The 23,621-nt window shown below is 36.1% G+C and overlaps 2 protein-coding genes across 2 annotated transcripts; one reads left to right on the plus strand and one right to left on the minus strand.

The window, feature by feature from the left end:
* On the plus strand, positions 7,932-10,054 carry LOC18775939 (AT-hook motif nuclear-localized protein 24). Its single transcript, XM_007211023.2, has one exon. It carries the CDS (start codon positions 8,609-8,611, stop codon positions 9,536-9,538), a length of 930 nt encoding a protein of 309 aa, XP_007211085.2. The 5' UTR covers positions 7,932-8,608; the 3' UTR covers positions 9,539-10,054.
* LOC18777893 (kinesin-like protein KIN-UA) lies at positions 11,956-21,626 on the minus strand. Its single transcript, XM_007210434.2, has 19 exons — positions 21,425-21,626; positions 20,422-20,522; positions 20,202-20,324; positions 19,121-19,306; positions 18,734-18,955; positions 18,427-18,583; positions 18,156-18,305; positions 17,702-17,790; positions 17,233-17,436; positions 16,834-16,980; positions 16,157-16,288; positions 15,932-16,063; positions 15,052-15,187; positions 14,853-14,945; positions 13,968-14,093; positions 13,736-13,861; positions 12,957-13,100; positions 12,611-12,739; positions 11,956-12,528 (listed from the first exon to the last, which is right to left on the minus strand). Exons 1-19 carry the CDS (start codon positions 21,624-21,626, stop codon positions 12,368-12,370), a joined length of 2,760 nt encoding a protein of 919 aa, XP_007210496.1. The 3' UTR covers positions 11,956-12,367.

Genomic DNA, 23,621 nt, shown 5'->3' on the forward strand with positions numbered 1-23,621 from the left:
GACTCTTAATTAATCACTTTAAATTGGCGGCTAGTAAAAAACTAGCTAGTTAGAAGTTAGAACCATGGCTTCCATGGTCATGAAGTATATATAGATGAGATAAAACTATCCATGCATGCCTAATTAATATATATGAAATCCGTTTACACAAATAAATCAGTGGGTCCAATTAATTAGATATGATGATTGAGCTAGCTCTATCCATCTTTTCCAGAACACCAATCTGTAAACAATTGTTGCTTAGGAAATAAAACACAACTGAGACATATGGATAATGTTATTTATCCAAAATAAATCTGTACAATTTTGATTTGTTTTCCCCAATTTAAAAACTCCACTTCACAAAACATTGCAGAATTTATATGATCCATATACACAAAAACAGTAGTATTCCAACATAGATTACACCAGAAGAAATTATAAAAAGACATGTAGCATTACCCATTGGGTATATATATTTAAAATACACACAGATTTGATGTGTGCGTCTGAGACTGAGAGTAAATCTTTTAGCATTGTCAACTGGCTAATCAAAGATAATCAAAAGAAAGCACTTTTAGTTGTTGCGAAATTATAAACTATGGAAATTTATAAGTTAAGAAAACACCATCTCAAAGTTATCTTAATTATAATTAAGTTTTGTTTTCATTATTCAGTTGATCAATCCGTACACTGATGAAGAAGACAAATCTCTCTATCTAACCCTATTAAATCAAGTTAAAATGAAACACACACTAGATTAAAATATCATATAGTTCAATTTCCAAGTTACTTCTCGTACTAAAATCATGCACTATATATACATATATATATATATATGAAATATGACTTTATCAGAATTCCTCTAGACAACATTTGCCACTTTCATCAGTCACTTAGGAACTGAATTCTAGGAGATGAGTTTAATTTACCAAAAAAGATTCTGGGAAAGTTAGACCTCCTATTTGACAAATATACATATGTTAATTGCACATCAGGTATATTGCCTTTTGGCCAACAACTTTGCCTAGCTAGCTTGTAAAATTATTAATCCATTCCATGCATGTGCAATAAAATTAGGTCTTTGCATGCATTAGAGTTTCATATTTGCGTTTTAGATGATTTTCTTGTTATTTTTTCGTATTTTTGTAGGATGTTCTATATGCTCCAATCGAAAAAAAACAAAAACAAAAATTACTCACGAACAAATTAGAATATTTATATTGGTTACTATTATCTAGCTATATATAGGTCAGAGTATTTATTAATCTGTCTTAATATGATTAATTTACAAGTACTAAGTATGGTTCCATACAATTAAATTACATTAAAACCTTTGTAACTAAGATTTGAAGACCGAGTTGTTCTCTTCTAAGTAGATTTCGAATTGGGATATCGTAATTTATGGATATTTCATTGGTTGGATTTGGATTTAATCACTATATATATATATATATATCATATATGTACCATTTCTCAATGCAAGGCTATACAAACCTATACCTACTAGAATTCGTTTGTGGTCATTAAGCTCAAAAGTGTAGGGATTAATTAGTGAGAAATTGATTAGGAGGGTGTTGTCGACGCAATGCTAACTAACTAGTGGTTGATTACTGCTTAATTATTTAATGTTAATTATTCCAATTAAGCAGTGGACGGGATGCATGACCAGAAAGATTCCTTACAGCAAATTTCCATCCATCACGTGGCTGCCTTAATTTGTCGTTTGCAAGCTAATTAAATTAATTAATTAGTCTCCTAATTAAAAAAAGAAAAAGAAAAAAGTTTAATATAATAATTAATTAAATTAACTGCTCATCATCAACTCTCTATCTATCTATGCTTTTTTAAATTTATGAATTAAGAAACCCCACATCCACATGTGAAGCTCTGTTGGTCTTCCCTGGAGAATAAGAAGATGGGTCTCACTCTCATCTCTCTCAACAAACAGCAGCCTCGAACCGGAAATATAGGGCTTGTGAGAAAGCAGAGAAACAGGGCAAAGCCATGCCAGATTCGAGGCATTCATTGATGCCTTTCACATGGGGCTTAGGGTTTAATTATGTGCTCATTTCATGGACTTGGTTCTTAGATATAGTTTTTTATTTAGGAGATGGTGATGGGGTTTGTTTTGTTTATTGGAATACACTTAACATCTTAATTTAAATATGATTAAGTCACTAGCATCAAGGCTGTGACACTTTCTAATTAATTATTTTTTTCTCTCTCTCTCTCCCTCTCTCCCTCTCTCCCTCTCTCTCTTTTGTCTATCTCAATTGCTCATTCGTCACCATCATCCACTACTTATTTTCCTCAAGGTAAGAGCCTCCCTTTCTTGAAGACCTCAACTTCCGAGTTTCATGTCACTCAAGACTTGTAGATGGTAATTGGTAGGGCTGCTTCTTCTTCGTTTGGCTCACTCTATAAAGTTAAGTGGTCAAGTAAGGTTTCGTGTTCGAATTCATTCTTTTAATATCGTTTGTATATTAAGTTGGTGAATTAATTATTATTTACGAAACTGCAAATTTTGGGTTAGAGAACTTCAAACTTGTGAACAAGGTAAAGAAAATTAACAAAAAATTGATCAAAGTCAGTTATATTCAATCGAGTTTAGTCATAGTTTTAAAATTTTAATCTAATTTAAATCCCGTGAACTTAACGGTGCTATATGCGGAAATGCTAATTAATTGATGCATGAAAGCAATCCTGAATGAAATCACATCGAAGAGAGACATACATCTATTCCTGACAAACTGAAGGGCTTGACACATATTTATACCTTTTACAATAAAATCTAAATTATGAGTCAAATTTAATTTGAAGAAACTACTGTCCGTTCTTTTTGAATGAATAATATTGAGGTCCCGAATAAGACAATAACTTTCAATTCATTTAGCGTGTACGGACGTTGAGTGGTAACATAACACTGTATTTGCATGTGAAATTAATGCAAAGTACTGACCTTGTACATCCAAAAAATAAACAGCTTTGTTAGAAATGGGTCCATTTTCATTTAGATACAATGAATGTAGAATACCAATTGAATCTCTTCGATTGCAGTCTACTCAAATCAATTGTATGGCCAGATAAGCAAATCTTGTAGCCACCATATTCGAGACAGTATATCAACTTCAATGGTTAGTAGCCTAGTAGGGTGTAGCATAGGATTATCAAACAATAATAGTATATGTATTTTCAACGAAGAATAGAACGAGTACACAACAAAATAAGTGGCAATGGATTAACGTATTTTGATACGAGTTCTTTAAATTTTGTGCCACATAGGATTACATTTATTTTTAAATATTTTCTTATGTAATCTTTTTATTTTTAAAAATTATTTTTTGTTTCAATGTTGCCTCTTAATTATGCCTTGAATTAGGTAATACTAATTTATGTGATAATCTGAAGCCATTTAACACGTTTGTCATTGAATAGAAAAGGAAATAATTAGTCTAAGTTAGCATGTCAAAAATGAAATGTAATCTACGTGACAAACTAGTCAAGAGACTTGTATCAACAAAACAATAATTTAAGGATTAGACCCAACTACTGGTGGGATTCTTGGACCTCTATCAACTTATTTTCTAAAAAATAAATATGGTCCTATAATTAGCTAGCTGAAGCTGGACCAATTTCTCTCCTATTGCTGTAAATTGTTTAACTAGTTAGAGTAGACAAGCATTCAATTTCCTAATGACACAGGATTTTGCGAGACTTCATATAGTTCATATATATATATATATATATATATATAGTATGATTAAGCAGTAACTTCCATTTATAGCTGTATGCATGACACATGACAAAAGTCGCCACCTTAATTTGGCTTTAAAAATGTGAAGATTCTTTGTGATAAATTTATCCCTTGTAACACCTTGCATGGAGTAACATTACTAGCATTAAGAGGTTTTTAATTTTAACTGTAATTCGTGCACGCATAAACGACTATAATTCATTAAAATATATAAAAAATTACATATTCAATAATTGATAATCGCTCGTGTTGGAGTGTAAGACTTTTGATCATTACGATTCCCTCTAGGCATATTATTGAAGTTTGATTATTAATTAAGTTCCTAACTAAGCCCTTATTAATTTCAAAGTCAAAGGACAATGTTCATGCCGTTGGCAAAACCATTTCTCTTGTCATATTTGCTCCATATATATGACCGTTGATATGGATTAATCGTTAACAATGAAGTTTAAATGGTCAACTTTGAAAAGTAATAGGAGAATAAGATCCGGCTATGTTTGGATTATGCATGAAACTCTTTTGTGTGTGGGGTAGGTATCATGTGATATGTGGCAGCAGCTAGCAGCTAGCTGCTAATTGGAGTTGTTAGTCGATTGATGTTGATGGCCGTTGAAGCATTGACGTCCAAAACGTGGCTAGTGTTTAAGCAAAGCAAACCTTAAACCAGCTAGAAAAAAGGATAGGCACGGCAACCGGCCCTGGCAAAATAACCCCTTACCCTAAATTTGCAAAAGAATATTCACAGGCAATTATGCGACATTAATTATCATATATTAACAATTCATAGTACCTAATCCATAAAATTAGCAATTTTCTGCTAATCTAAATTTTCGTACTCTTGTTCTGGTGGTCCCATAAAACACCTACCTTAATCTTTTAAAAACCCACAAATGAATGATAATCATATGTAGATGTCCTCTCATTGAACTGCACTAGATTATCATTCACGATTATAAATGAAGTAGATTTTTGTTTGGTAGTTTAATTATTAGGTCAATTCTTGTTTGAGCATATGTTTAAATTTACAGTCTGACAACATATTTATATTTAACGTTAAACTATTTATGTTTTCAAATTTTATAATAAGAGAACGTTACTGTGTTACCCTGTTTCCCTATTTTATTATAGGTTGATAAAACTGTTGTGATAGATGACAATTGACATGGTTTGGAGCAACTTGGGTGTCTTATATGCGGTTTTGGACTTTTGGAGGGGTTGAGGAAATGAAGAACAAGAGGATCTAAAGTGTGGGGCCCACAGAGAGAGGGAGAGACCGACAAAGAGCATCTTTTGGTACATGGGTTTGCGTCCGGGGGTGCATGCGAGAGAACAGAATTGTGATCAGCCTCTTTGTTTCTTTGTTTCTTTGTTTGTGAATTGTGAGTAGTCTTAGCAAGAAAGAAAAGAAAGAAAGAAAAGGTTGGGATGAGAGAGAGAGAGAAGGGTTTAATTGGTGTGAGTGCAGTGCAGAGAGCAGCAAACTCTCCGGCGCTCGTGCAGTGGCGCTTTCTGATGGGTGTCAGCGCCACCCACGCGTCTTTTGCTCTTACTCCCACGCCCCCAACACTCTGGATTATGCGGTCAAACCATGCTCTCTCTCTCTCTCTCTCCATTGACCTATTTTGCTACGTTTACCTGTTTATTTGCTTCCCACACCCAACCAACCCTTCCCCTTACGCCCTGTCCCTCTATATCTGCTATGTGCTGGCCTTTTCCACTCTTGCTCTCAAATGCTTGGCCTATTGATCAATGGGTTAATAGATTTGGTCTTGGCTAGTTTGGTATTGGATATTTTTCCCAAAAAAAGATAAACCTAGTTTTCTTTTTTATATGTATCATGGAGAAATTCTTGTTATATCATTGCTCTTTGTCTATTACCCTATTGGCAGAGGTACTATAATTGAGGATTTCTTTGGTTGTCTTTTTTTATTTATAAACAATTGGATACTTTTATATGCAATATACAAATGAAAACATGTTGGTGGATATGTTGTATATTATTATATGCCATGTATACTCTATTAAAATTGACTAAAGTGGCATGTAACTAACTTGTTAATTAGGAATAGTGTGAAGTGATTGTCCAACATAGGGGGTATAATAATTAGTGAGCTATTTTTTCAAGTTGCACGAAAGACTTTCATACTCGAACTTGAATTAAGTAATTAAAGTTAGAATTATGTATTTGGATGTAACATGAGAGAGCCGAAAGATGAAATCACAAGTAGTATCAGAGACGACGATTTAGTTGAAACACATGACACATGATTATTAGCTGAGGTAGAGTAGAAGCATGACCATAAAAGTGGAGTAGCTCAAAGACAATTTGTGGAGCCTAGGCTAGGTGGAAATCAAGAAAACTTCAACATTCACTACAAATTAGAAGGGCACAATTTGTAGCTTTTCTTCTTCTGCCACTTCACAAAACTTTGAAAACGAAGGGCACAATCATAGTGCTTGTAAAGTAACTTTCTCAATGTTCGGCTGTTTCTTTATGCTCATCCTGTAATTGTATCTCCACGTACGACTATGAGTGTGTCTTAGGGAGCTCTTCTAGTCCAATCAAAGCATCAACTTTATGTTACTTTTGTTGGCGTTTCATAACCATAAACCATCTACAAAATGAAATTTGGGTCCTCTAGTTAATTTAGACGGTCAATTTTTGGCTGTTTTCAAATATAGATTGGACTTGTATATTTTTCTTCAGTTAAATATTTTAAGTCAGTTGATTAAGATAATGTGTTCGTCTTTTTAAATATGAATTCAATTTATACCTCTCCGTATATTAGACTAGTTAGAATATCACTTAAAAAGAAAAAAAAATCTACAATTACCTAACTTCAAAGATGGGATTCTAAACTCCACTGTTGAAAAGAAGATAAACATAGATAAAATCCCGCAGTTATTGACAAACACGTACCCAAGTAAGTAGTCTTTGTTGTGTTTCTTTTCTACTTTAGTGGGCTGCTGACATAGTTAACTGTGCCCTAAGCCAAATGGAAGTACACACCCCGGCCAATTGAGTCTCACTCAAAAGATAAAAAATAAACCCAATAAAGGCACTCATCAAGTACAAATTAAGAATAATATCGAAAGGCATATAAAAATTCTCCTACGTACCATTTTTAATATGAACTAGAGATGATAATAATATTACATTATCCTAATTACTAGAAACAAATTATATGCAAATGAAGACTAAATAAAACATTGTCCTATTGATGAATTGGTGTTCATATATTCTCTCACATATCACAATAAAACACTATGTACATTTATGAACTGATCTTGATCTAGTTTAGTATTACATATTAAAATGTGAGTATTCAACTCAGAATTAATTAATAATGAATGAAGAGGTTTAAGATCTTTTAAGCACGGTGTGTGTCATCTTTTTATGTCTAACACATAGACAATTCTTATTAGGTGACATAAGAGCACGTGAGTTCGTTTGGCCTTTCACGTAAATTGTCTATACTGATACCATCTTAGAATGTGAGCATCTAACTCAAAATCAATTCACGATTAATGCAAAACCTTCTAATGTGGAGGTAAATTCGACAAATGAAATTTACTTTTTACATTAATTATTATACATCAATTATATATTTACAAGAAACACATCGAGTGGTGGTACAAGAAAATGTGGTTCTCTAACTTTGCTCCATCACAACCACCCAACTAGTTCATGGCATATCCAAGGAAAGGAAGATGAAGTTTTGCGAAAGAGACCCGAAAGAAGCGGGGGAACAGACACGTGTAATGTTCTGAAAGCAAGTGGACAGTGGACCCCAACATTAAGGTTTAAACGTTAGAGATAAAGATAGAATTTGCAGACCCATGGTGCATGTGGGTCATGGAAAATTGAAGCACGCTCTCTCTCTCTCTCTCTCTCTCTCTCTCTCTCTCTCTCTCTGTGCTGCCATGCCAATGTAATCACACGAGAGCCCAATTTTAATGTGCCAGCTACATATGCTTGCCTCCTCAAATTACCTTATTGCCATTAACAACATTGATTGATTCGATGGGGTTTAATGTCCAAAAAAAATATATCAAAGAGACAGAATGGTCCCATACATGGCAGCTGGTTCTCTATCCTATTTAATTAAACTAATCCTAATTACTTAAGACTAAATGTTTAATTAGTCGGTTTCTTAGTTCTTTCAAACCCCATTTTGAGAGAGAGGAGAGAGAAAGAAAGGTGCGGGGACCACTGCACCGCCCATAAGCACGCAGTTGTAGTCTCTTACTCTTACCCAAACCAAACCCGTATCCATCCCTCTCTCTCTCTCTCTCATCTCAATCTAACCCTAACCCAACTCTACTTGACCCCTTCCCTCTCTCTTTCTTTCTCTTTAGACCAAACTGACGATCCAAAACCCATACCCCCCATAACCTGTTTTCTTCTCATCATCTTCTTCTTTCTTCTCTCAGCTTCTCTCCCAAACCGTCAACAAGAACACCAAGAAACCATACCAAAATTAACCCTTTCCTTTACCCACAAGACTGAAGAAGCATGCCAATTTCAGCTCCAATTTTGTGGGTGTCACCACAAATCTGCTGCTTTCTGCTCAAGCCTGGTTCACTGAACAAGATGAAGAAGAATTAAAGCAACCCACAGAAAAAAAGAGAGAGACACAGACACCCAAGAAAGTACTGTACAAGTCTTCCTTAGTTGTTAATCTTTATTCCCTTTTGCTAGCTCCTCATCCCACTTTCTCTCTCTCTCTCTCTCTCTCTCTTTGAATTTGTGTACACAACCACCTTTTAGCTTGGCACTAGCTCTCCTTTCTACTTTCTCAATTTCTTGGGTTCTTTGTATTCGAGGAAAAAGAAAGTAAAGAAGGTGAAAAAAAAGCATAAAAATTTGATATGGACACCCATTCTCTCCCTCCTCCTTTCCATACAAGAGATTTCCACCTGCAGCATCATCCCCAGTTCCACCACCAGCAGCAGCAGAATTCGGAAGACGAGCAAACCGGCAGCAGCGGCCTCAACAACAAGGGCCAGAAAAGAGAGCGAGATATCGACAATGACAGCGGCGGCAATGGCGGCGATTTAGGCAAAGAACTCAATGTCACCATCTCCGGCGGTGATGGATCAGAAATGACCCGAAGACCCCGAGGAAGACCCGCCGGATCCAAGAACAAGCCCAAGCCCCCCATCATCATCACCCGCGACAGCGCCAATGCGCTCCGCACCCACGTCATGGAGGTTGCCGACGGCTGCGACATAGTGGAGAGTGTTGCCACCTTTGCTCGCAGGCGCCAGAGAGGCGTCTGCATTATGAGCGGGACGGGCACCGTCACGAATGTGACAATCAGACAGCCCGCCTCTCCCGGGTCCATCGTGACTTTACATGGCCGATTCGAGATCTTGTCACTGGCCGGGTCTTTTCTACCTCCGCCAGCCCCGCCTGCCGCGACGGGGTTGACCATATATCTGGCAGGCGGGGGCGGGCAAGTTGTAGGTGGAAGCGTTGTTGGTACGCTAATTGCGTCCGGGCCTGTTGTGATCATGGCGGCTTCGTTTAGCAACGCGGCGTATGAGCGGCTTCCTCTGGAGGAAGACGAGGGTCAGCTGCCAATGCAAGGCGGCGGCGGCGGTAGCCTTGGCTCTCCAAGCGGAGTTGGTCATCAGCAACAGCAGCAGCATCAACAGCAACAACAACAGCAACAACTTTTGGCTGAAGCTGCAAATACAAATGCTCCTCTTTTTCATGGTTTACCTCCCAATCTCCTGAATTCCATGCAATTGCCAGCTGAGGCGGCCTACTGGGCTACCGGCCGCCCACCATACTAACCATGGAACCGGCCGTATCGGTATCAGATCATATCACGAGTTCATTCACTTTGCCATCATCACCTACATCTTACCAAGATGTTTTCATCACCTGCTATGTAGCTAGGGAGTAGCTAGCTATATGGATAGAAGAAGAATTTGGTTTGTCGATCAGCATTTCAGATTTTTAGTATGTTTCCTTATTTTCTTTCTTTTTTTTTTCTTTTTTTTTCGAGCTTGGTTTAATTAGCATTGTTCGATGATTAGATCACGTACGTACCATATGTTTTACTTCTTTGATTGAAAGACTGTATATTTCATGGATTATTCTTGGTGAGTTTCATTTTGTGAAATGTACTAGCTAGTGCCGAAGCTTTGTTTAATATATGAAGAGAAACAGCATCCAAGAAGAAGGAACCATGAGCACAATTTCTTAGTGTAGTGTTTGCTTTCTCTACAATGGCGGCCTTGTTGTCCTCCTATCACTCATTAATCTTCTTCTCTATCCATGAATAAGAATTTGCTGTTCTTACCAAACCCTTCTTCTGTCTATCTTTTAGTACTAAATTTGTTTTGTATCAAGAATTGAATTGAGTTTAACATATTGATCGATCTCTCTCACAGCAACTAGATTACCCTACATTTTATGTGATTCCGTGAGATCCCCATCATTTTAATTGTTACCTATTCAGTAATAATTATATATTACCTATAGCATATTATGATATCATAATTACCATACGTACTGATAGAGTAATTATTACTTGTGATAATGTTTTCTTTTCTTAAATTTAACAGATTTCGAATTTAAAATCTTTTTCAACCAAGTGTAGAGAAATATCACTAAACAAACACTTAATTGGTATAGTTATATATATATATATATATATTTCTTGCTATATATAAGCTGGTCAAGGTTGAAAGGTAAGTATTGAGGGTTTGAAACTGTTTGATATTTGAATGGCTAAGTATGTAGGAGAAGAAGAAGCAAAGAGGTATGGGCTTATTAGAACTTCCATGTGTTTTCTTCTTTCCTTTCTTTTAGAGATAGAGATTGTTTCAGAAATATTTTGAGATACGGAGACATGAAAATATTTGGGTACTGGTTTACACGTGCACACTGCTCTGAAGAAGCTCCTTTTCGAGGCAAACAACATCAACAACAACACACCTTCCATTAAACGCCCACAACTAGCTACCACAATCTCTCTCTCTCTCTCTCTCCCTTTCTTGGGTTCAGAGAATAAGGATTGGGCAGGCAGCTAGCTCTACCTATACTTCTCGAACTCCCTCTCTTACATCCTTGCTAGCTTTTCCCCAAGCTTTAGCAGCTTACTAGACTTGTCCATTCTTTGTTCCCTCCAACCTGCATTCATCTTTTAATTGCTTTATTATGATCTGTGGTTCCCTTGCAACATAATGTTTTGTGAAACAATTTGATATGATATGTTTTCTAATTGTCAATTAAGACCGCAATTGGTTATATATTGTCCACTTAACATTAACAAACTTTTAATTTAATAGTACATTTTAAGTTCGAATCTCATTTCCTAGTAGATATTTATCAAAATAAAATAAAAAAATCCACTGCCTACTTACTTGGTCCAAATAACAGCCTAGCATGTTATTGTTAGACTGTATGATAAGAAAAAAAAAAATTACCATGTCAAACAATTTGATATGCAATAATTTTTTTATTTATTTATCAAAGTATCTAGAATTTTATGTTGTAGGACTATGAATTCGGAAATGAGAGCCAGTTTTTGTTGGAATTTATTGAATTTGTACAAGCAAGGAAAATAATGTACGGCGTTGAGCTTGTTGCCATCCCATCCATTTCCTCTAACGATTTGTGCTGTGCATGCAGTCTTAAATATTAGTGAACTCCATGCTTAGAAAAATTGTGCTGTGCGCATACCAAATGTATGCATGCACGGTCAAGCCATCGATAATATTTAGGGTTACCATGATTTTTTGTAATTCGGATAATTCTTTTTGGTGCAATATACCTCTTGAATACCTATATAGATAGAGGTCACCTCTATGCCTCTATAGATAGAGATGACGGTAACTTCTTGAATACCTCTAAAAATGACGATAACATCATGTGCCATGCAACTGTTTTGATAATAATTTGTCCATGTCAAAATTGGTTGTCATATATGTCGCAAGACTCGGGACACATAAATGTGGCATGCGCCACATACACTGTCTTTGGCAGTTTTTGACTGAAACTGAGGAGCCTTAATTTCCATGGAAAAGTGCGTTTTGGAATCGTCAGTATGAAATCGTACAGACAGATACAAGAGGATTTCTTTCCTTTGTCCTTTTCCCTGTCATTTTTTTTCCTTGCTTTGGAGAGGCGCTATATATGTCTGTATGTTAGTGCATTCGGTTCTCGTTTCAAGATTGCTTTGTTTCCAGAGGTTGTCCAAAAGTTTTGAGCAGTTGCAACATGGCAATCTTTAGTTTATTTTACAAGTGATTCCAAAAAAACCAAAAATTAGTTATCTTTTTCGTATTTGTTTCATATACAAATCAATATACAAACTAGTTAGAAGCTACATATGGGATGTTCATTCAGGTGAAACATGAACTTATAATAATTTGATCAACAAATTAGGGCAGTTTCTAATTAATTAACTAAATATTAGCACTATAAACCAAAGGGCGCCCGGCCAATGAATGGCAACTTCCTCAAAACAAGCTGGTGAAATGCAGCTGCAAGCAAGGATTCCTTTTTTGTTTGTGTGGAAAGATCAATCCTCAGATTTTGCGTTTAAATAAGGCTGATTCTTGTTGCTGCATTCTCCCACACCTTCACAATGTTTCCATTATGCCATGAACTCCTCAATTATCTATCCGTAGCCGCCTTAGTTCAGCTTGGAAGGTAGGGCTTGAAGTTAGTGTTCGATATGCAAGAGTTCTGATGTCTTCACGTGAACAGTCTCGAGAAATGCGGACCAGCTCCCACAGAGCACCAGTACTGATCATGTCTTTTGCATTAACTTCTGAAAAATAAATTAACATTTCAGCAAACACTCTAGAGGAGATTAGCTAGTTCATGGTGCTTGGGGGAGGAGGAGAGTTTACCATGTTGCGCCAAGTGGCAGAGTGCAAGCTCAATATGGCGCCTGATTGGCGAGGCATCATTATTAGCATTCTGTACAATCCATGAAAGTGCACCATCCTCAATCAGCAGAGACCTTCCAGTCTTGGTCCCTACAATGAATTAACCAATTTAAGTCCAAACTGGATGATTAAACTATATATATGCTTCACAAATTCTTCACAAAACCAAACTTTGGTCAACAGAAAAGCAAACAACTTTATGAAGTAATGCTGGACGGTATAATAATGTTCAATGTGACAAGCACAATACTCTTCGAAGACAAGCACATGAAGATCTTTTCCATAAACCCATAGCTAGCATCTTTACCTTGTGTAGATGCTCTAGACTCGCATTTTGCGAAGTTTGCTATTCCACGAGCAACTTGTGCAAGAACATCAGGATGCCCACATCTGACCATTCCTAGCAACGCTTTGATGCCACCTTCACCCCTTAGCTTACTCTGTAATTTATCTGAACAAGCAATTTCATTGTTGTTAGTGACAGCAAGATAGACTACTCAAATTATCTTTCGTTGGTTAATGCAAATGCAGGCACTCCAGAAAGGAATTAGTGCAATTGTCTAAACCATTTCCTAACTAATTATGTCTGTCATTAGAGATGGTTTCACCACTATTGCCAAAAACCCAGTTTGAATAAAGTATATGATTGAATTGTAAACTTTAAAAGTTAAGAGACTAATAAAAACAGAATATGGAAGAGCCTTAACAACTACTACATCAACCCTTCCATGAGTAGTTTACCTTTTTAGTTAAATCTGACTAAATCAAGAACTTCACAAACACTTGATAATTCAACTACAAGCACAACTTACTAATAGCCGCACCACAAGAGTGTAAATTACTACAACTGTTCCATAAGTTTTCATTTCAGGTAAATATGATTAAATAACCGGCCTGTTTGTTATTGACAAATCAGAAAGAAAATGAAATAGCATCTTCCTAAACCCCAATATTACAATTAGAAGAAAGTATATAAAGAACCACCGTGATGGAGAACGATGAAGATCCTACTTTCAGCAACTTGATGGGGTTTGTGATTAAGGATATGATTAAGGAATTGAACATTGAAGAGGTCAGCAAGTTTACCATTTCCACAGAGATTAGCAATGGCTCCAGCAACCATTCGAAGGGTTTGTGGATCTTCACCATTTGCTGCTGTCATAGATAACAAACTAATTCCCCCTTGAGTCATTATCAGCTCCTGGTTGGTTTCTGATTTAAACCAAAGAAGAATTATACCGCAAATTAGAGAGTAAAGACATTCAGTCAATATTGTAATGCATTCTAAGCATTATGAATTTGGGACTTAAATTGTTACCATTCATTGCTAGATTTGCGATTGCCCCCGCTGCAACTCTATGTATGGTTTCATCCTCAGAGCTTTTAAGTAGCATCAACAAGGATGTAAGACCACCAGCCTCTACAATTTTCTCCTGATTTGCTTCTGCACATTAGGAGGAGAGCACGTATTATTGCTTGCTGATGCAGTGAGCACTAAAAATACTGATACTATGAAGCAGTAATATCAGATATAGAGGTAGAGCTTTAATCAACATGGCACAATAGTCAGAATATAATATATAGAAGTGAGCTTTGTTCAATGTAGCACAATATTGTAACCCACTAAGGGGTACATTTTAATCAAAAAAGAAATTAAGGAGACACATTATGTAAAATAACCATTCAGTGCATATAGATAACAAACTACATGACCTCAAATTGACCACGTAAAGTGAGATCCCTATCCCATCCCATGCTTTCACAAACTTTCACTGAACTCCAAATCATATTCCTGATCCAATCAATAATTTCTCTATATTATTTTATGCATTTATTTATCATTCTTTTCTATAACCTACTGCCCTCTTTTTACAATCATTTGATAAAGAATCATCTAATTGCCTGTGCACTTACCACTGGTTCTAAACAAACCAAAGAAGCTAAACAGAAAAGGGAAATAGTTGTATACTTTCAATGTTATTGTTACACATATGGTACAGCGCCACTTGGGCAATTATTCCCTGATCTTCCCATCTGAAAGGTTTTTATGAAAGGAAAAAAAAAAAAAAAAAAAAGCATTGTGCCACAGGTAAAATCCAATCAGACTTACCAAGATTAAGCAAATAATTATAGCATGAAGATGGGCTTGTGATATGACAGCAGCAGTGTAAGGAAGTCAAAAATGATAAAGAAATATTATCACCTTCAGCAGCAAGATTTGCTACAACTTTAACAGCATGAATTCGCACATCATTGTCTTCTGCTTCAAGCAATGACAAGATCTTTTGCAATCCCACTGATAATATTGTCTATTGTCAGTAATAAACAAGAGCAAAGATTGATACACTTAAAAACATAATGCAAGAATTAAAAATAAGTTTAGCACAGGAACAGACTGCAACCTTGCTCAAAGAGTTTTGCTATTGAGGTTTTCTCCTCATTTCCTGAATCTTTGAGTTGTGGATGTCTAACTTGAGTCATAAGGGATTCAAGGCCACCAACTTTTCCAGGCTCATTCCTGTCTAGTCGTTGACTTGTCTACAAAAGCATATCCGTAAGAATCCACGTTTCAAGACTGTGTATACCATGGACTTGCATGGAATGGCCCCATTTAATGCATGACCAAAAAAAAAACATAAAAAAATATACGGGCAGAGGGATTCATTGGACCTGCTCGTATGCTGAAAGTGTTTTCTAACAGCTCACAGCATCATGACAAACTTTGTAAGAGTTGACAGTCTCCAAAGTTCAGATTCACTTTCTTTGCAAATGTGACTTCTAGTTATCTAAATATGGAGTACGTAATAAAAAAAACTCACTACGGATATGTTCACTTTGTGTCAAATTTAAACTGCAAATCCAAGTGCTTTGGGCTATGGAACTTGTTTAGACCTCACTGCAAAATTTTCTTTTAGAGCTTTTAAAGATTTTATTATCCCATTTCTTGGTTTAATTCAGGCCTGACAAGCCAAAGGCGAAGTTTGACTTGAACCATATTGATCAAACCAAAGCAGAATCACTAAACAAGACCATGTCTCTATATTTCTCACCAGCAAAACAAAGATACTAATAACCACTACAATGTTCTTTTGGGGTAATATTCAACTTATAAACTCCCCTAAAAGAATAGGAGCTGGACCATTTCTCTCTTAAGAGGTAATATTTGAGTTTTGAATTCAACTGCATATTTATTAAGCCACAAAAGTGAGAACAATTAAAAATGAGGATATAATTGGAAGATGATTCCAAACAAAATACTTATAAATTCTACAAGCAGCATACCTCATTAGCTTCAAAACTTAGTTGCAACAACTGACTGTGTAGTGTTGCTATTTCTCCTTCAAGTTTCTCTTTCTGATGTTCCTCATCTTCCAGCATTTTACGAAGCTTTAAGATCTCTGAATTTCCAGCTGCCTGGAACATCAAATAATTGCTCTATGTAACACCAACAAGATGTCAAATATTGGTTAAATGAGAATAAAAATTATTAAGTCAATTCTAACGCACCTCGGACCTTTTCCATTGAGTCAATTGAATTTTAAGATTTTGCACTTCCTCTTCAGCAGCCTTCCTAAGAAGCGTCTCTTTCTGGAGCAACTTCTTTAGGTCATCAATTTCCTCAACATGCACCCTGCAACTCTATGTACAATAAAATTGTTAAGAACACTCTTCAACATGCAATATGTAAAGGAAGAAAGGACCAAAAATAATCGATTTGGCAGGGGCAGTGAGAAATACATAAACTCAAATAAAAAAAGCAATAGTTGGAAATTGTGCAAACTGGATCAATGGGAGAAATGCAATGTGAAAGGCACCTGAAAACTAGGATGACTTCGTGCTATACTATTGACAGGACAAAAGAAGAAAGCAGCCTCGATATACATAGACGCTAGAATGCATGGCCAATGTCCAAATTTCGACCATGCAAATATTTGAAACCTTGACCTTGATAAAATGCATTATGTTTTCTTTCTTCCCTAATGTAATCAATAATATAATCAGGAACATCTAGAAGAGTCAACTACCAACAATAATGCTACAAAGAAAAAGAAAGTAGAGATGGTAAATATGTTGTATGGTCTGTTGTTTTAAGCAAAACAATATATGACAAGATGGAAAAGAACAGAAAAACATATATAGCTTTCCTTTTTTTTTTTTTTTTTTCTAGAGTATAGACCAAATACCTCTTTGATAGTTGTCACATCAGAGCCATCATCTTCAGGTCCGTTTGTGATTTTTTCACTGCCATGCTTTTTCTGATTCATCACCAACTGCTCTTCAAGCTTTTTTATTGATTCCATATAGTCTTTCTGATATTTTACTCTTTCCTTCTACAAGGGAGGAAATATGGATTTAAATAAGCATAAACATTCTCTCAGAAAAAAAAGAAGAAGCATAAACACACTCGAGGCAGACAATACAATTAAGTGTTCCTTCCTTACTTTTAAAAAAAATCTCACCAGCTATATTTTTCTTTGTTGTAATTAACCACAGAATAATGTTTAAATCAGTAATTAAAAAATGTTAAACTGTATAACCATGTGAAGGCCAACTAGCTTTCCAAATATTGGTACAAAATTTACCTCCAGTCCATCTGCATAGTTCCTTTCAACCTCTGATATCTGATTTTGTGCTTCTATGGTTATTCTTTCAATCTCATCCTCAAATGCTTTCTGCTGCCTTTCATGTTCTGCAATGAGTTTGTCTAATTGTATATCTAGCCTTCTTGCCAAACTTTTGTAGTCGAATTCTTCCTTCAATTTCAGCATATTTTCCACTTTCATAGCCTATGTGAGCACAAAATTTCAGTATCTTCCAAATAACAGATATGCATAAACACATATATATTTTGCACAGAGTATTCCCTTGAAAGTTTTTTCTGTGGCCATTGATCATACAGATAAAACCCACGCAAACAAAAATAAAGAAAAGCATTGGTATATTGCCAAAATGTTCACAAATTTGGCTAATTTACCTGTGACGACTATACCAATTAGTCCAGAGAGGTAAATTCAAAGTATAAAGAAACAAGAAAGTGAATTTGGAACCCACCCGCTGTCCAAACATAATAGTACTAGCTGTCTCTCCTCGATGACGGGGTGATGGACCAATAGTAATAACCAGTGAAGTTCTTGCTGTGCCTGTTGAAATTTACCGGTGTCAGGCATAGAACGTTGAAATGTCAAAAGATATAATACTGCAATCCGTGTAAGGGTTTTTTTTTTCTTTATTTTAAAAGCAACATAGATGTGGCCTGGGAGGCAACATTTATTTATTTATCTTTAACATACAAGTGTCATTTGGTCTATTGTGTGTCCTGTTTATCCATTGGACTCATGAACTATTTGAGAGGTCAAGAATCATACTCAAGATAGCCATGCAAAAAAAATCTACAAGTATACACCTGAATGAAGATAACATATTCTGATACAATTTTATTTTATACAAAAATAGATATGAAACCATGCAGCAAGAAAAACTTACTCGCATATTTAATGCATCTTACCTCCAAATGAATCCCGAAGCAATCTTGTGAGTTTTGAATCTCGAACTGGAACATGTGCACTATTCTCTGCCAATGCATTAATGCACTTGCCCAATGCACTCAAGGAGAGATTGATTGATTTGGCTTCTTCTAGTGTATGTCCTTCACTTCCTGGTACATGAAAGATTAACCAACAACAAATATCAGACCCAGCCCCCATATAAAAAGTACATATCTGTCATAGCGAAAAAATGTATATATAAGATAGTTTTCCTGAACCGCATGCACGCACCTGATTTGTCAATACGCTCTGAACCAGCAAGATCCACTACAACCAACTTGCTCTTTCGAACAACAGGAGGCTTTAGACTTTTAACCATGTGAGAATTGTTCCCATTTTGGCTTGGCAGAGCTGAATCTCTTCCTTTGACGGACTTCTTTACGTTTACCTGTAGCATTTTAGATTTCTTTTCTTTTAATAAGTAGCATAACCCATATCCCTTAATGCTCCAACATTATCAGCTTATAAAATCTACAGTGAGTTCCACTTACTTTCAAAAACATAAGCATAGCAAAACAAGAAAAAGCAAATGACTTACCATCAGAATAGCATGACTACGAGAAGATTCAGTATTCAATTTTGTATTTGTAGCAAAGCGGTGAGCCTCCCCTAATCTTAGCAGTTCCACAAAACTCTGATGGTCCCTAATTTCAACTAGGCTAGCCCCTGGTACTGAGACATCACCGGTCTTTGGGTCCTCCACTATAGAAATGTTATCATTGGCTGGATCAATTAGGTCCTGTATAGTTTCCATGTAAAGCTGCATACATGCATAAAGAACCAGAATGTTAGAGAAACCATAAAGTCTCTAGTAAATTTGATCAATAATAAAGGTCAAATATCTACAAATAACAGTAAAATTATAAACCAACAATAATAATGATATTTACACATATTATTAACACCAGTTTCAGAGGCAAACAACCTGCAAATACGAGACTGACAAAGAATCAGACTCCAGAGATACATCTGCTAAAATATCCTCCATAGCACGAACCATTATTCCACGAGCAGCAGTGTCTTCCTCTCCAAGTCTTCCAAGAGTATATGTTTTCCCTGTACCGGTCTGGCCATATGCCATTACTGTTCCATTATAACCTTCAAGAACACTCTGGTGAAGGAAATTACAAGATGGGATGTCAATTGAATGAAGTTCCACAAAACAAAAGAGAAAAATAAGAACTTCTTAACCGTATGAATAGGCATATATATAATATACAGTGAGCTTCTATTGAGGGATCCCTCAAATAAGTTATTTGAGGGACACCTTTGTAGGGCCCACGACACATTGCTTTTCAATGATCTGAACCATGTAATTTTTAGATATTCCCTCAAAGATCATATCTGCAAAAAATCACTTGAATCGGAAACTATTTGACCACTCAATTAGATTATTGTTATTTTAGTCTTTTCTTGAAGCATCGTGTTCATCTATTTTGATGCTAGCAATTAGATGCCTTAATGATTTTCAATTTTTCTGATTTTTTGCAAGGGTGATCTATGAATGAAGACTTGAAAATGAGATGGTTTGGATCGTTGAAAACATATTCGTAGGGTACCCTAAAAGGTGTCCCTCAAATAAAATTATTTGAGGGATCTCTCAATGGAAGGGGACTGTATATATAGATTATATAAATATATGCATATGCTTATGTATTTCCCACTTATGAAAGGAGTGTTAATGCTTAGCTACAATCTCCGGGGGAGGGGTGACATACATATGCAAAATCATAATATTAAGTAACGGAAAATCTACCAACTACACCTAGAAGTAGATAGTCTTTCTGACATAGTGTGAGTCCAAACATAAGTAGATAACATTAATGAAAATGCAAAAATTTCACTAAAATGCGTGTTACAGATTATGTGGATCCTTGGAATACACCAAATGTCTAGATTAAAAATTTAGCTTAACCAACTTCCAAATGACCAGTTCAAAAGGCAAAAGCTAATTTTTAAATGACTACAAGGTTTATGAAGGAAACTAATGAGTTATGCATGTGCACCTCAACAACAGGCTTTGCCACTACTTCATAAACACGCTTTTGGGATGCAAACTCAGTGAGCACTTCATCGAACTCATAAGTATCCGTGTCCCAATTGTTTTTCCGAAGTTTCAACCTTTTCAGCTGAAATAGACCAAGATAGATTTACTTTCCATGGCCATAAATCAGATACTAACCGGAAGACAGTGAGCTATTAATAAATCAAGTTTTAGCAGGATACCTCTGGCTGTAATTCTACACAATCGGCAAAATCGGCATCTGCAACCATTTCCTCAGCATTACGTGGTCGCAATCTTACAGCAACTCGAACTCTTCCAGGAACTAGACCCAAGAAAAGAAAAGTTGAATGACCAACCACAAAGCATTTAAAATTCTTTAGTTAAGGGATAGGGAAATAAACTCATGCTAGGAACCTCTTTTGATCAACAAATAATAAATTTTTGGGAAACCTATGCTAGTGCAAAAGGAATAACCTACTGTTAGCATTACAGCTTACAGTAGAAAAGGACAATTAATTTTCTCCAAGGAGAGGAAAACTTTACACTAGAACTTCCCACGAATGTAGCATTGAACAAATTATTTTGACATCAATGATGTATCCCACTATTTCATCTCCAAGAAAGACGAGGAGAATCAGAGATGAATTTACAATTTAAGGTTTAAATAGGAAAAAAATTATTGAGCTATCGACACATAAGGTAGGCGTAAAATGAAATTATTTCTGCTAACTTGATTCATGTGGAATACCATTTGCATAGGCATACTATAACACGATTGCATAGCTTAGTTTACAGACTGCTTATCAATTTAACAGGGTAAAAAACATAAGTTTCCATGTATACCCAATTGAGTTATGGGGCAATCAAATGCTCCATAACTCAAAAAGGTTTTCGCTCCGAAACATGGGATAGTTATCCATCCTCAGAAAAGTGAACACCAAATTCGACACTTTATTTGTTTAACTGTCTGGAAGTACTTGTATTGCTTAACATAGCTATGCTAACCCTGGTTTTACTTCCAAATGCGAACCACATTAATGCCATATTAGCTAAAAAGGCCTGGAGATTCTAATATGTCATAACATCTATCTATCTAGTTTTGTTAACTCACATTTATTTGCACAATCCTATCAAAACCGCCAAAATCAACAACAAAAAAGCAAGAAATAAGTTCCCCAGTATCTCCATCACAAAATGCATCACAACCCAAAATTCTGAACTCACCTCCTGTATCATTTTTAGAAGTAGCAGGTCCAGCACCACCACCGCCGATAGAGCCAGTGCTGTTCCGGCGGGGCCCAGAAGCAGGCAAAGCCTTGGATTTGACAGAAGACTTTGGGTTGGAGTTGAGAGATAGAGGCCTATCCACCTTATGAGAGCTCCTCTGAGTGCCATCTCGGTAATTATACCCGCCTGACGCGGCCATTGCAATTAACAACGAGAAATGAAACTTCAAAAATGGGTCTTCAACTTCACCAGAGGCAAACACATACAAAAGGAGATATCTTTGAAATTCGAAGAAGAACACAGAAAGACCCAAGTGTCTGTCTTCAAAATTAAACAATTCCCAGAAAAACCCAAGTGCAATATTTGAAGTTTGAAGTTTGAAGTTTGAAGAAGAAATGCAGTTCGTGCAGAGGTGATGGGATGTTGTAGAAGCAGTAGCAGATTAGTAGTTAGTGAGTCCTTCAAGTGGTAGTGGAGCTAAATCGTGTGGAATGTGACTCAGATAAATCCGGGTTCCTCTTTTGATTTGGTGCTTTTAGCCTTTTGCTTCCTCAAATCCAAGCCTACTGGGACAGTGAGAGAGAGAGATTAGAGAGAGAAAGCAAAGCGTATTTGACTTGGTTTACTTGTGTATAAAGAGAGAGAGAGAGTGATGGTCCCGTCACACCTTAGTGGGTCCCCATTTTACTCCATTTCCTTTGGGCTTTAAGTCTTAAAGTACGATAATGTCCTTGTGTTTTTGTTGCTGGGGTAATTTAATCACGTTGTGTAACCACTAACTACCAATGAATTGACTAAACTACCACCGTCATTTCTATGATAACAGTAAGACCCACCAGTTTCATAATATATGTTTTAATCTGTGACATAAATAAGTACGCACAGAATTTAGTGGCGCCAGAATTTGAAAAAATGAAATAAGAAACAAGGAGCCAAATGAATAGGAGCTGATTACCCTTAGCAAAATGATGAGAGCTCAAAGAGCAAAGAGGATGAGAGAGAGAGAGAGAGAGAGAGAGAGCTTTTGCTTTTAAAAAAAAGAACAACAAAAGTGAGGGAAGGAGCAATTCTAGAGGTGTAGAATTATGAACAAACTTTGGAATTTAGTGGTGCCAAAAAGAGCATTAACCATTTGAATACTGTCCCCTCATTTTAATGGAGCACTAAATCAAACCAAATGAAACTTTCAAGCACCTTTTTCCCAGCATACCAGAATGGGGCCTTCCTTCGATGCTTTGCTTTTGGAAAAAATAAAAAGAAGAAAAAATAATGGTCCCCATGATTTGTTCAGAATCAGAATCCCCCAATTTCAAACACACATCTTTCTACAAAGTTAGTAAGTGACCTCGATTTTCTTATTTTCTTTCAACTCCAATGACGCAAGTGGTAGGGACAATTTGTTTCAGAGCGAATGTCAAGTGCTCATCTGCACAAAAATGGTAGAAGATGAAGATGGTAATTTGCAGCATTTATAGCCCTTGCCATTGGTATCAAACTGGTTTTGTTCATTTTTAGTTTATATGCAGAGAATTTTGCAGTCTATTTATATTTAAAAGATGGCAAGCTTCAATCATGGGTTTGAAAAAGTACTGATATTATTCTCACCTACCTAAATTAATGTTTCAAGCGAAAAGAAAAATTATAGCATGATTTAACACATCAATGTGGCTCTACCATGGCCATTCAAGTAGTTTAAATGTCCCATTGTTTTGGGCCTTCCTGCAGAGGGACCCTGACCTTTCTTGGAACAGAAGATGTCTCTGTACCAATAAATACTCTTTGAGAAAATGAAAGATGTGCTTAGATTTATGTCAGCACAAGGCAATGTGCATTAATCTGATGATGACCACACAAAACCTTCAACAGGACTACTATATACTCTCTATATTTCCATCATAAAGATAAGAGAAGAAATCAACTCATTTACCTGACACGTATGGTTTTCGGGTGATTGCATATGTATATAAGATTTACCTTAAGACCGTATACTCGATGAGAAGTAAGTTGTGAGAATTTCTGTCGATATCAAAATCAAAAACCGAAAGTAGATAAGAGCATGTATGACATGTGTATCAAATTGACAATCTAGGTGACCCATTAAAAAGGATCAAAATCATTAATAGTAGTTTAGATTGATAACAAGTTAAATTGTCTAGCAACACCAACACATAACACCAAAAGAATACTTCCCATC

Source organism: Prunus persica, chromosome G5 (genome assembly GCF_000346465.2).
Source record: "Prunus persica cultivar Lovell chromosome G5, Prunus_persica_NCBIv2, whole genome shotgun sequence".
In the NCBI taxonomy this organism is placed as follows: Eukaryota; Viridiplantae; Streptophyta; class Magnoliopsida; order Rosales; family Rosaceae; genus Prunus; species Prunus persica.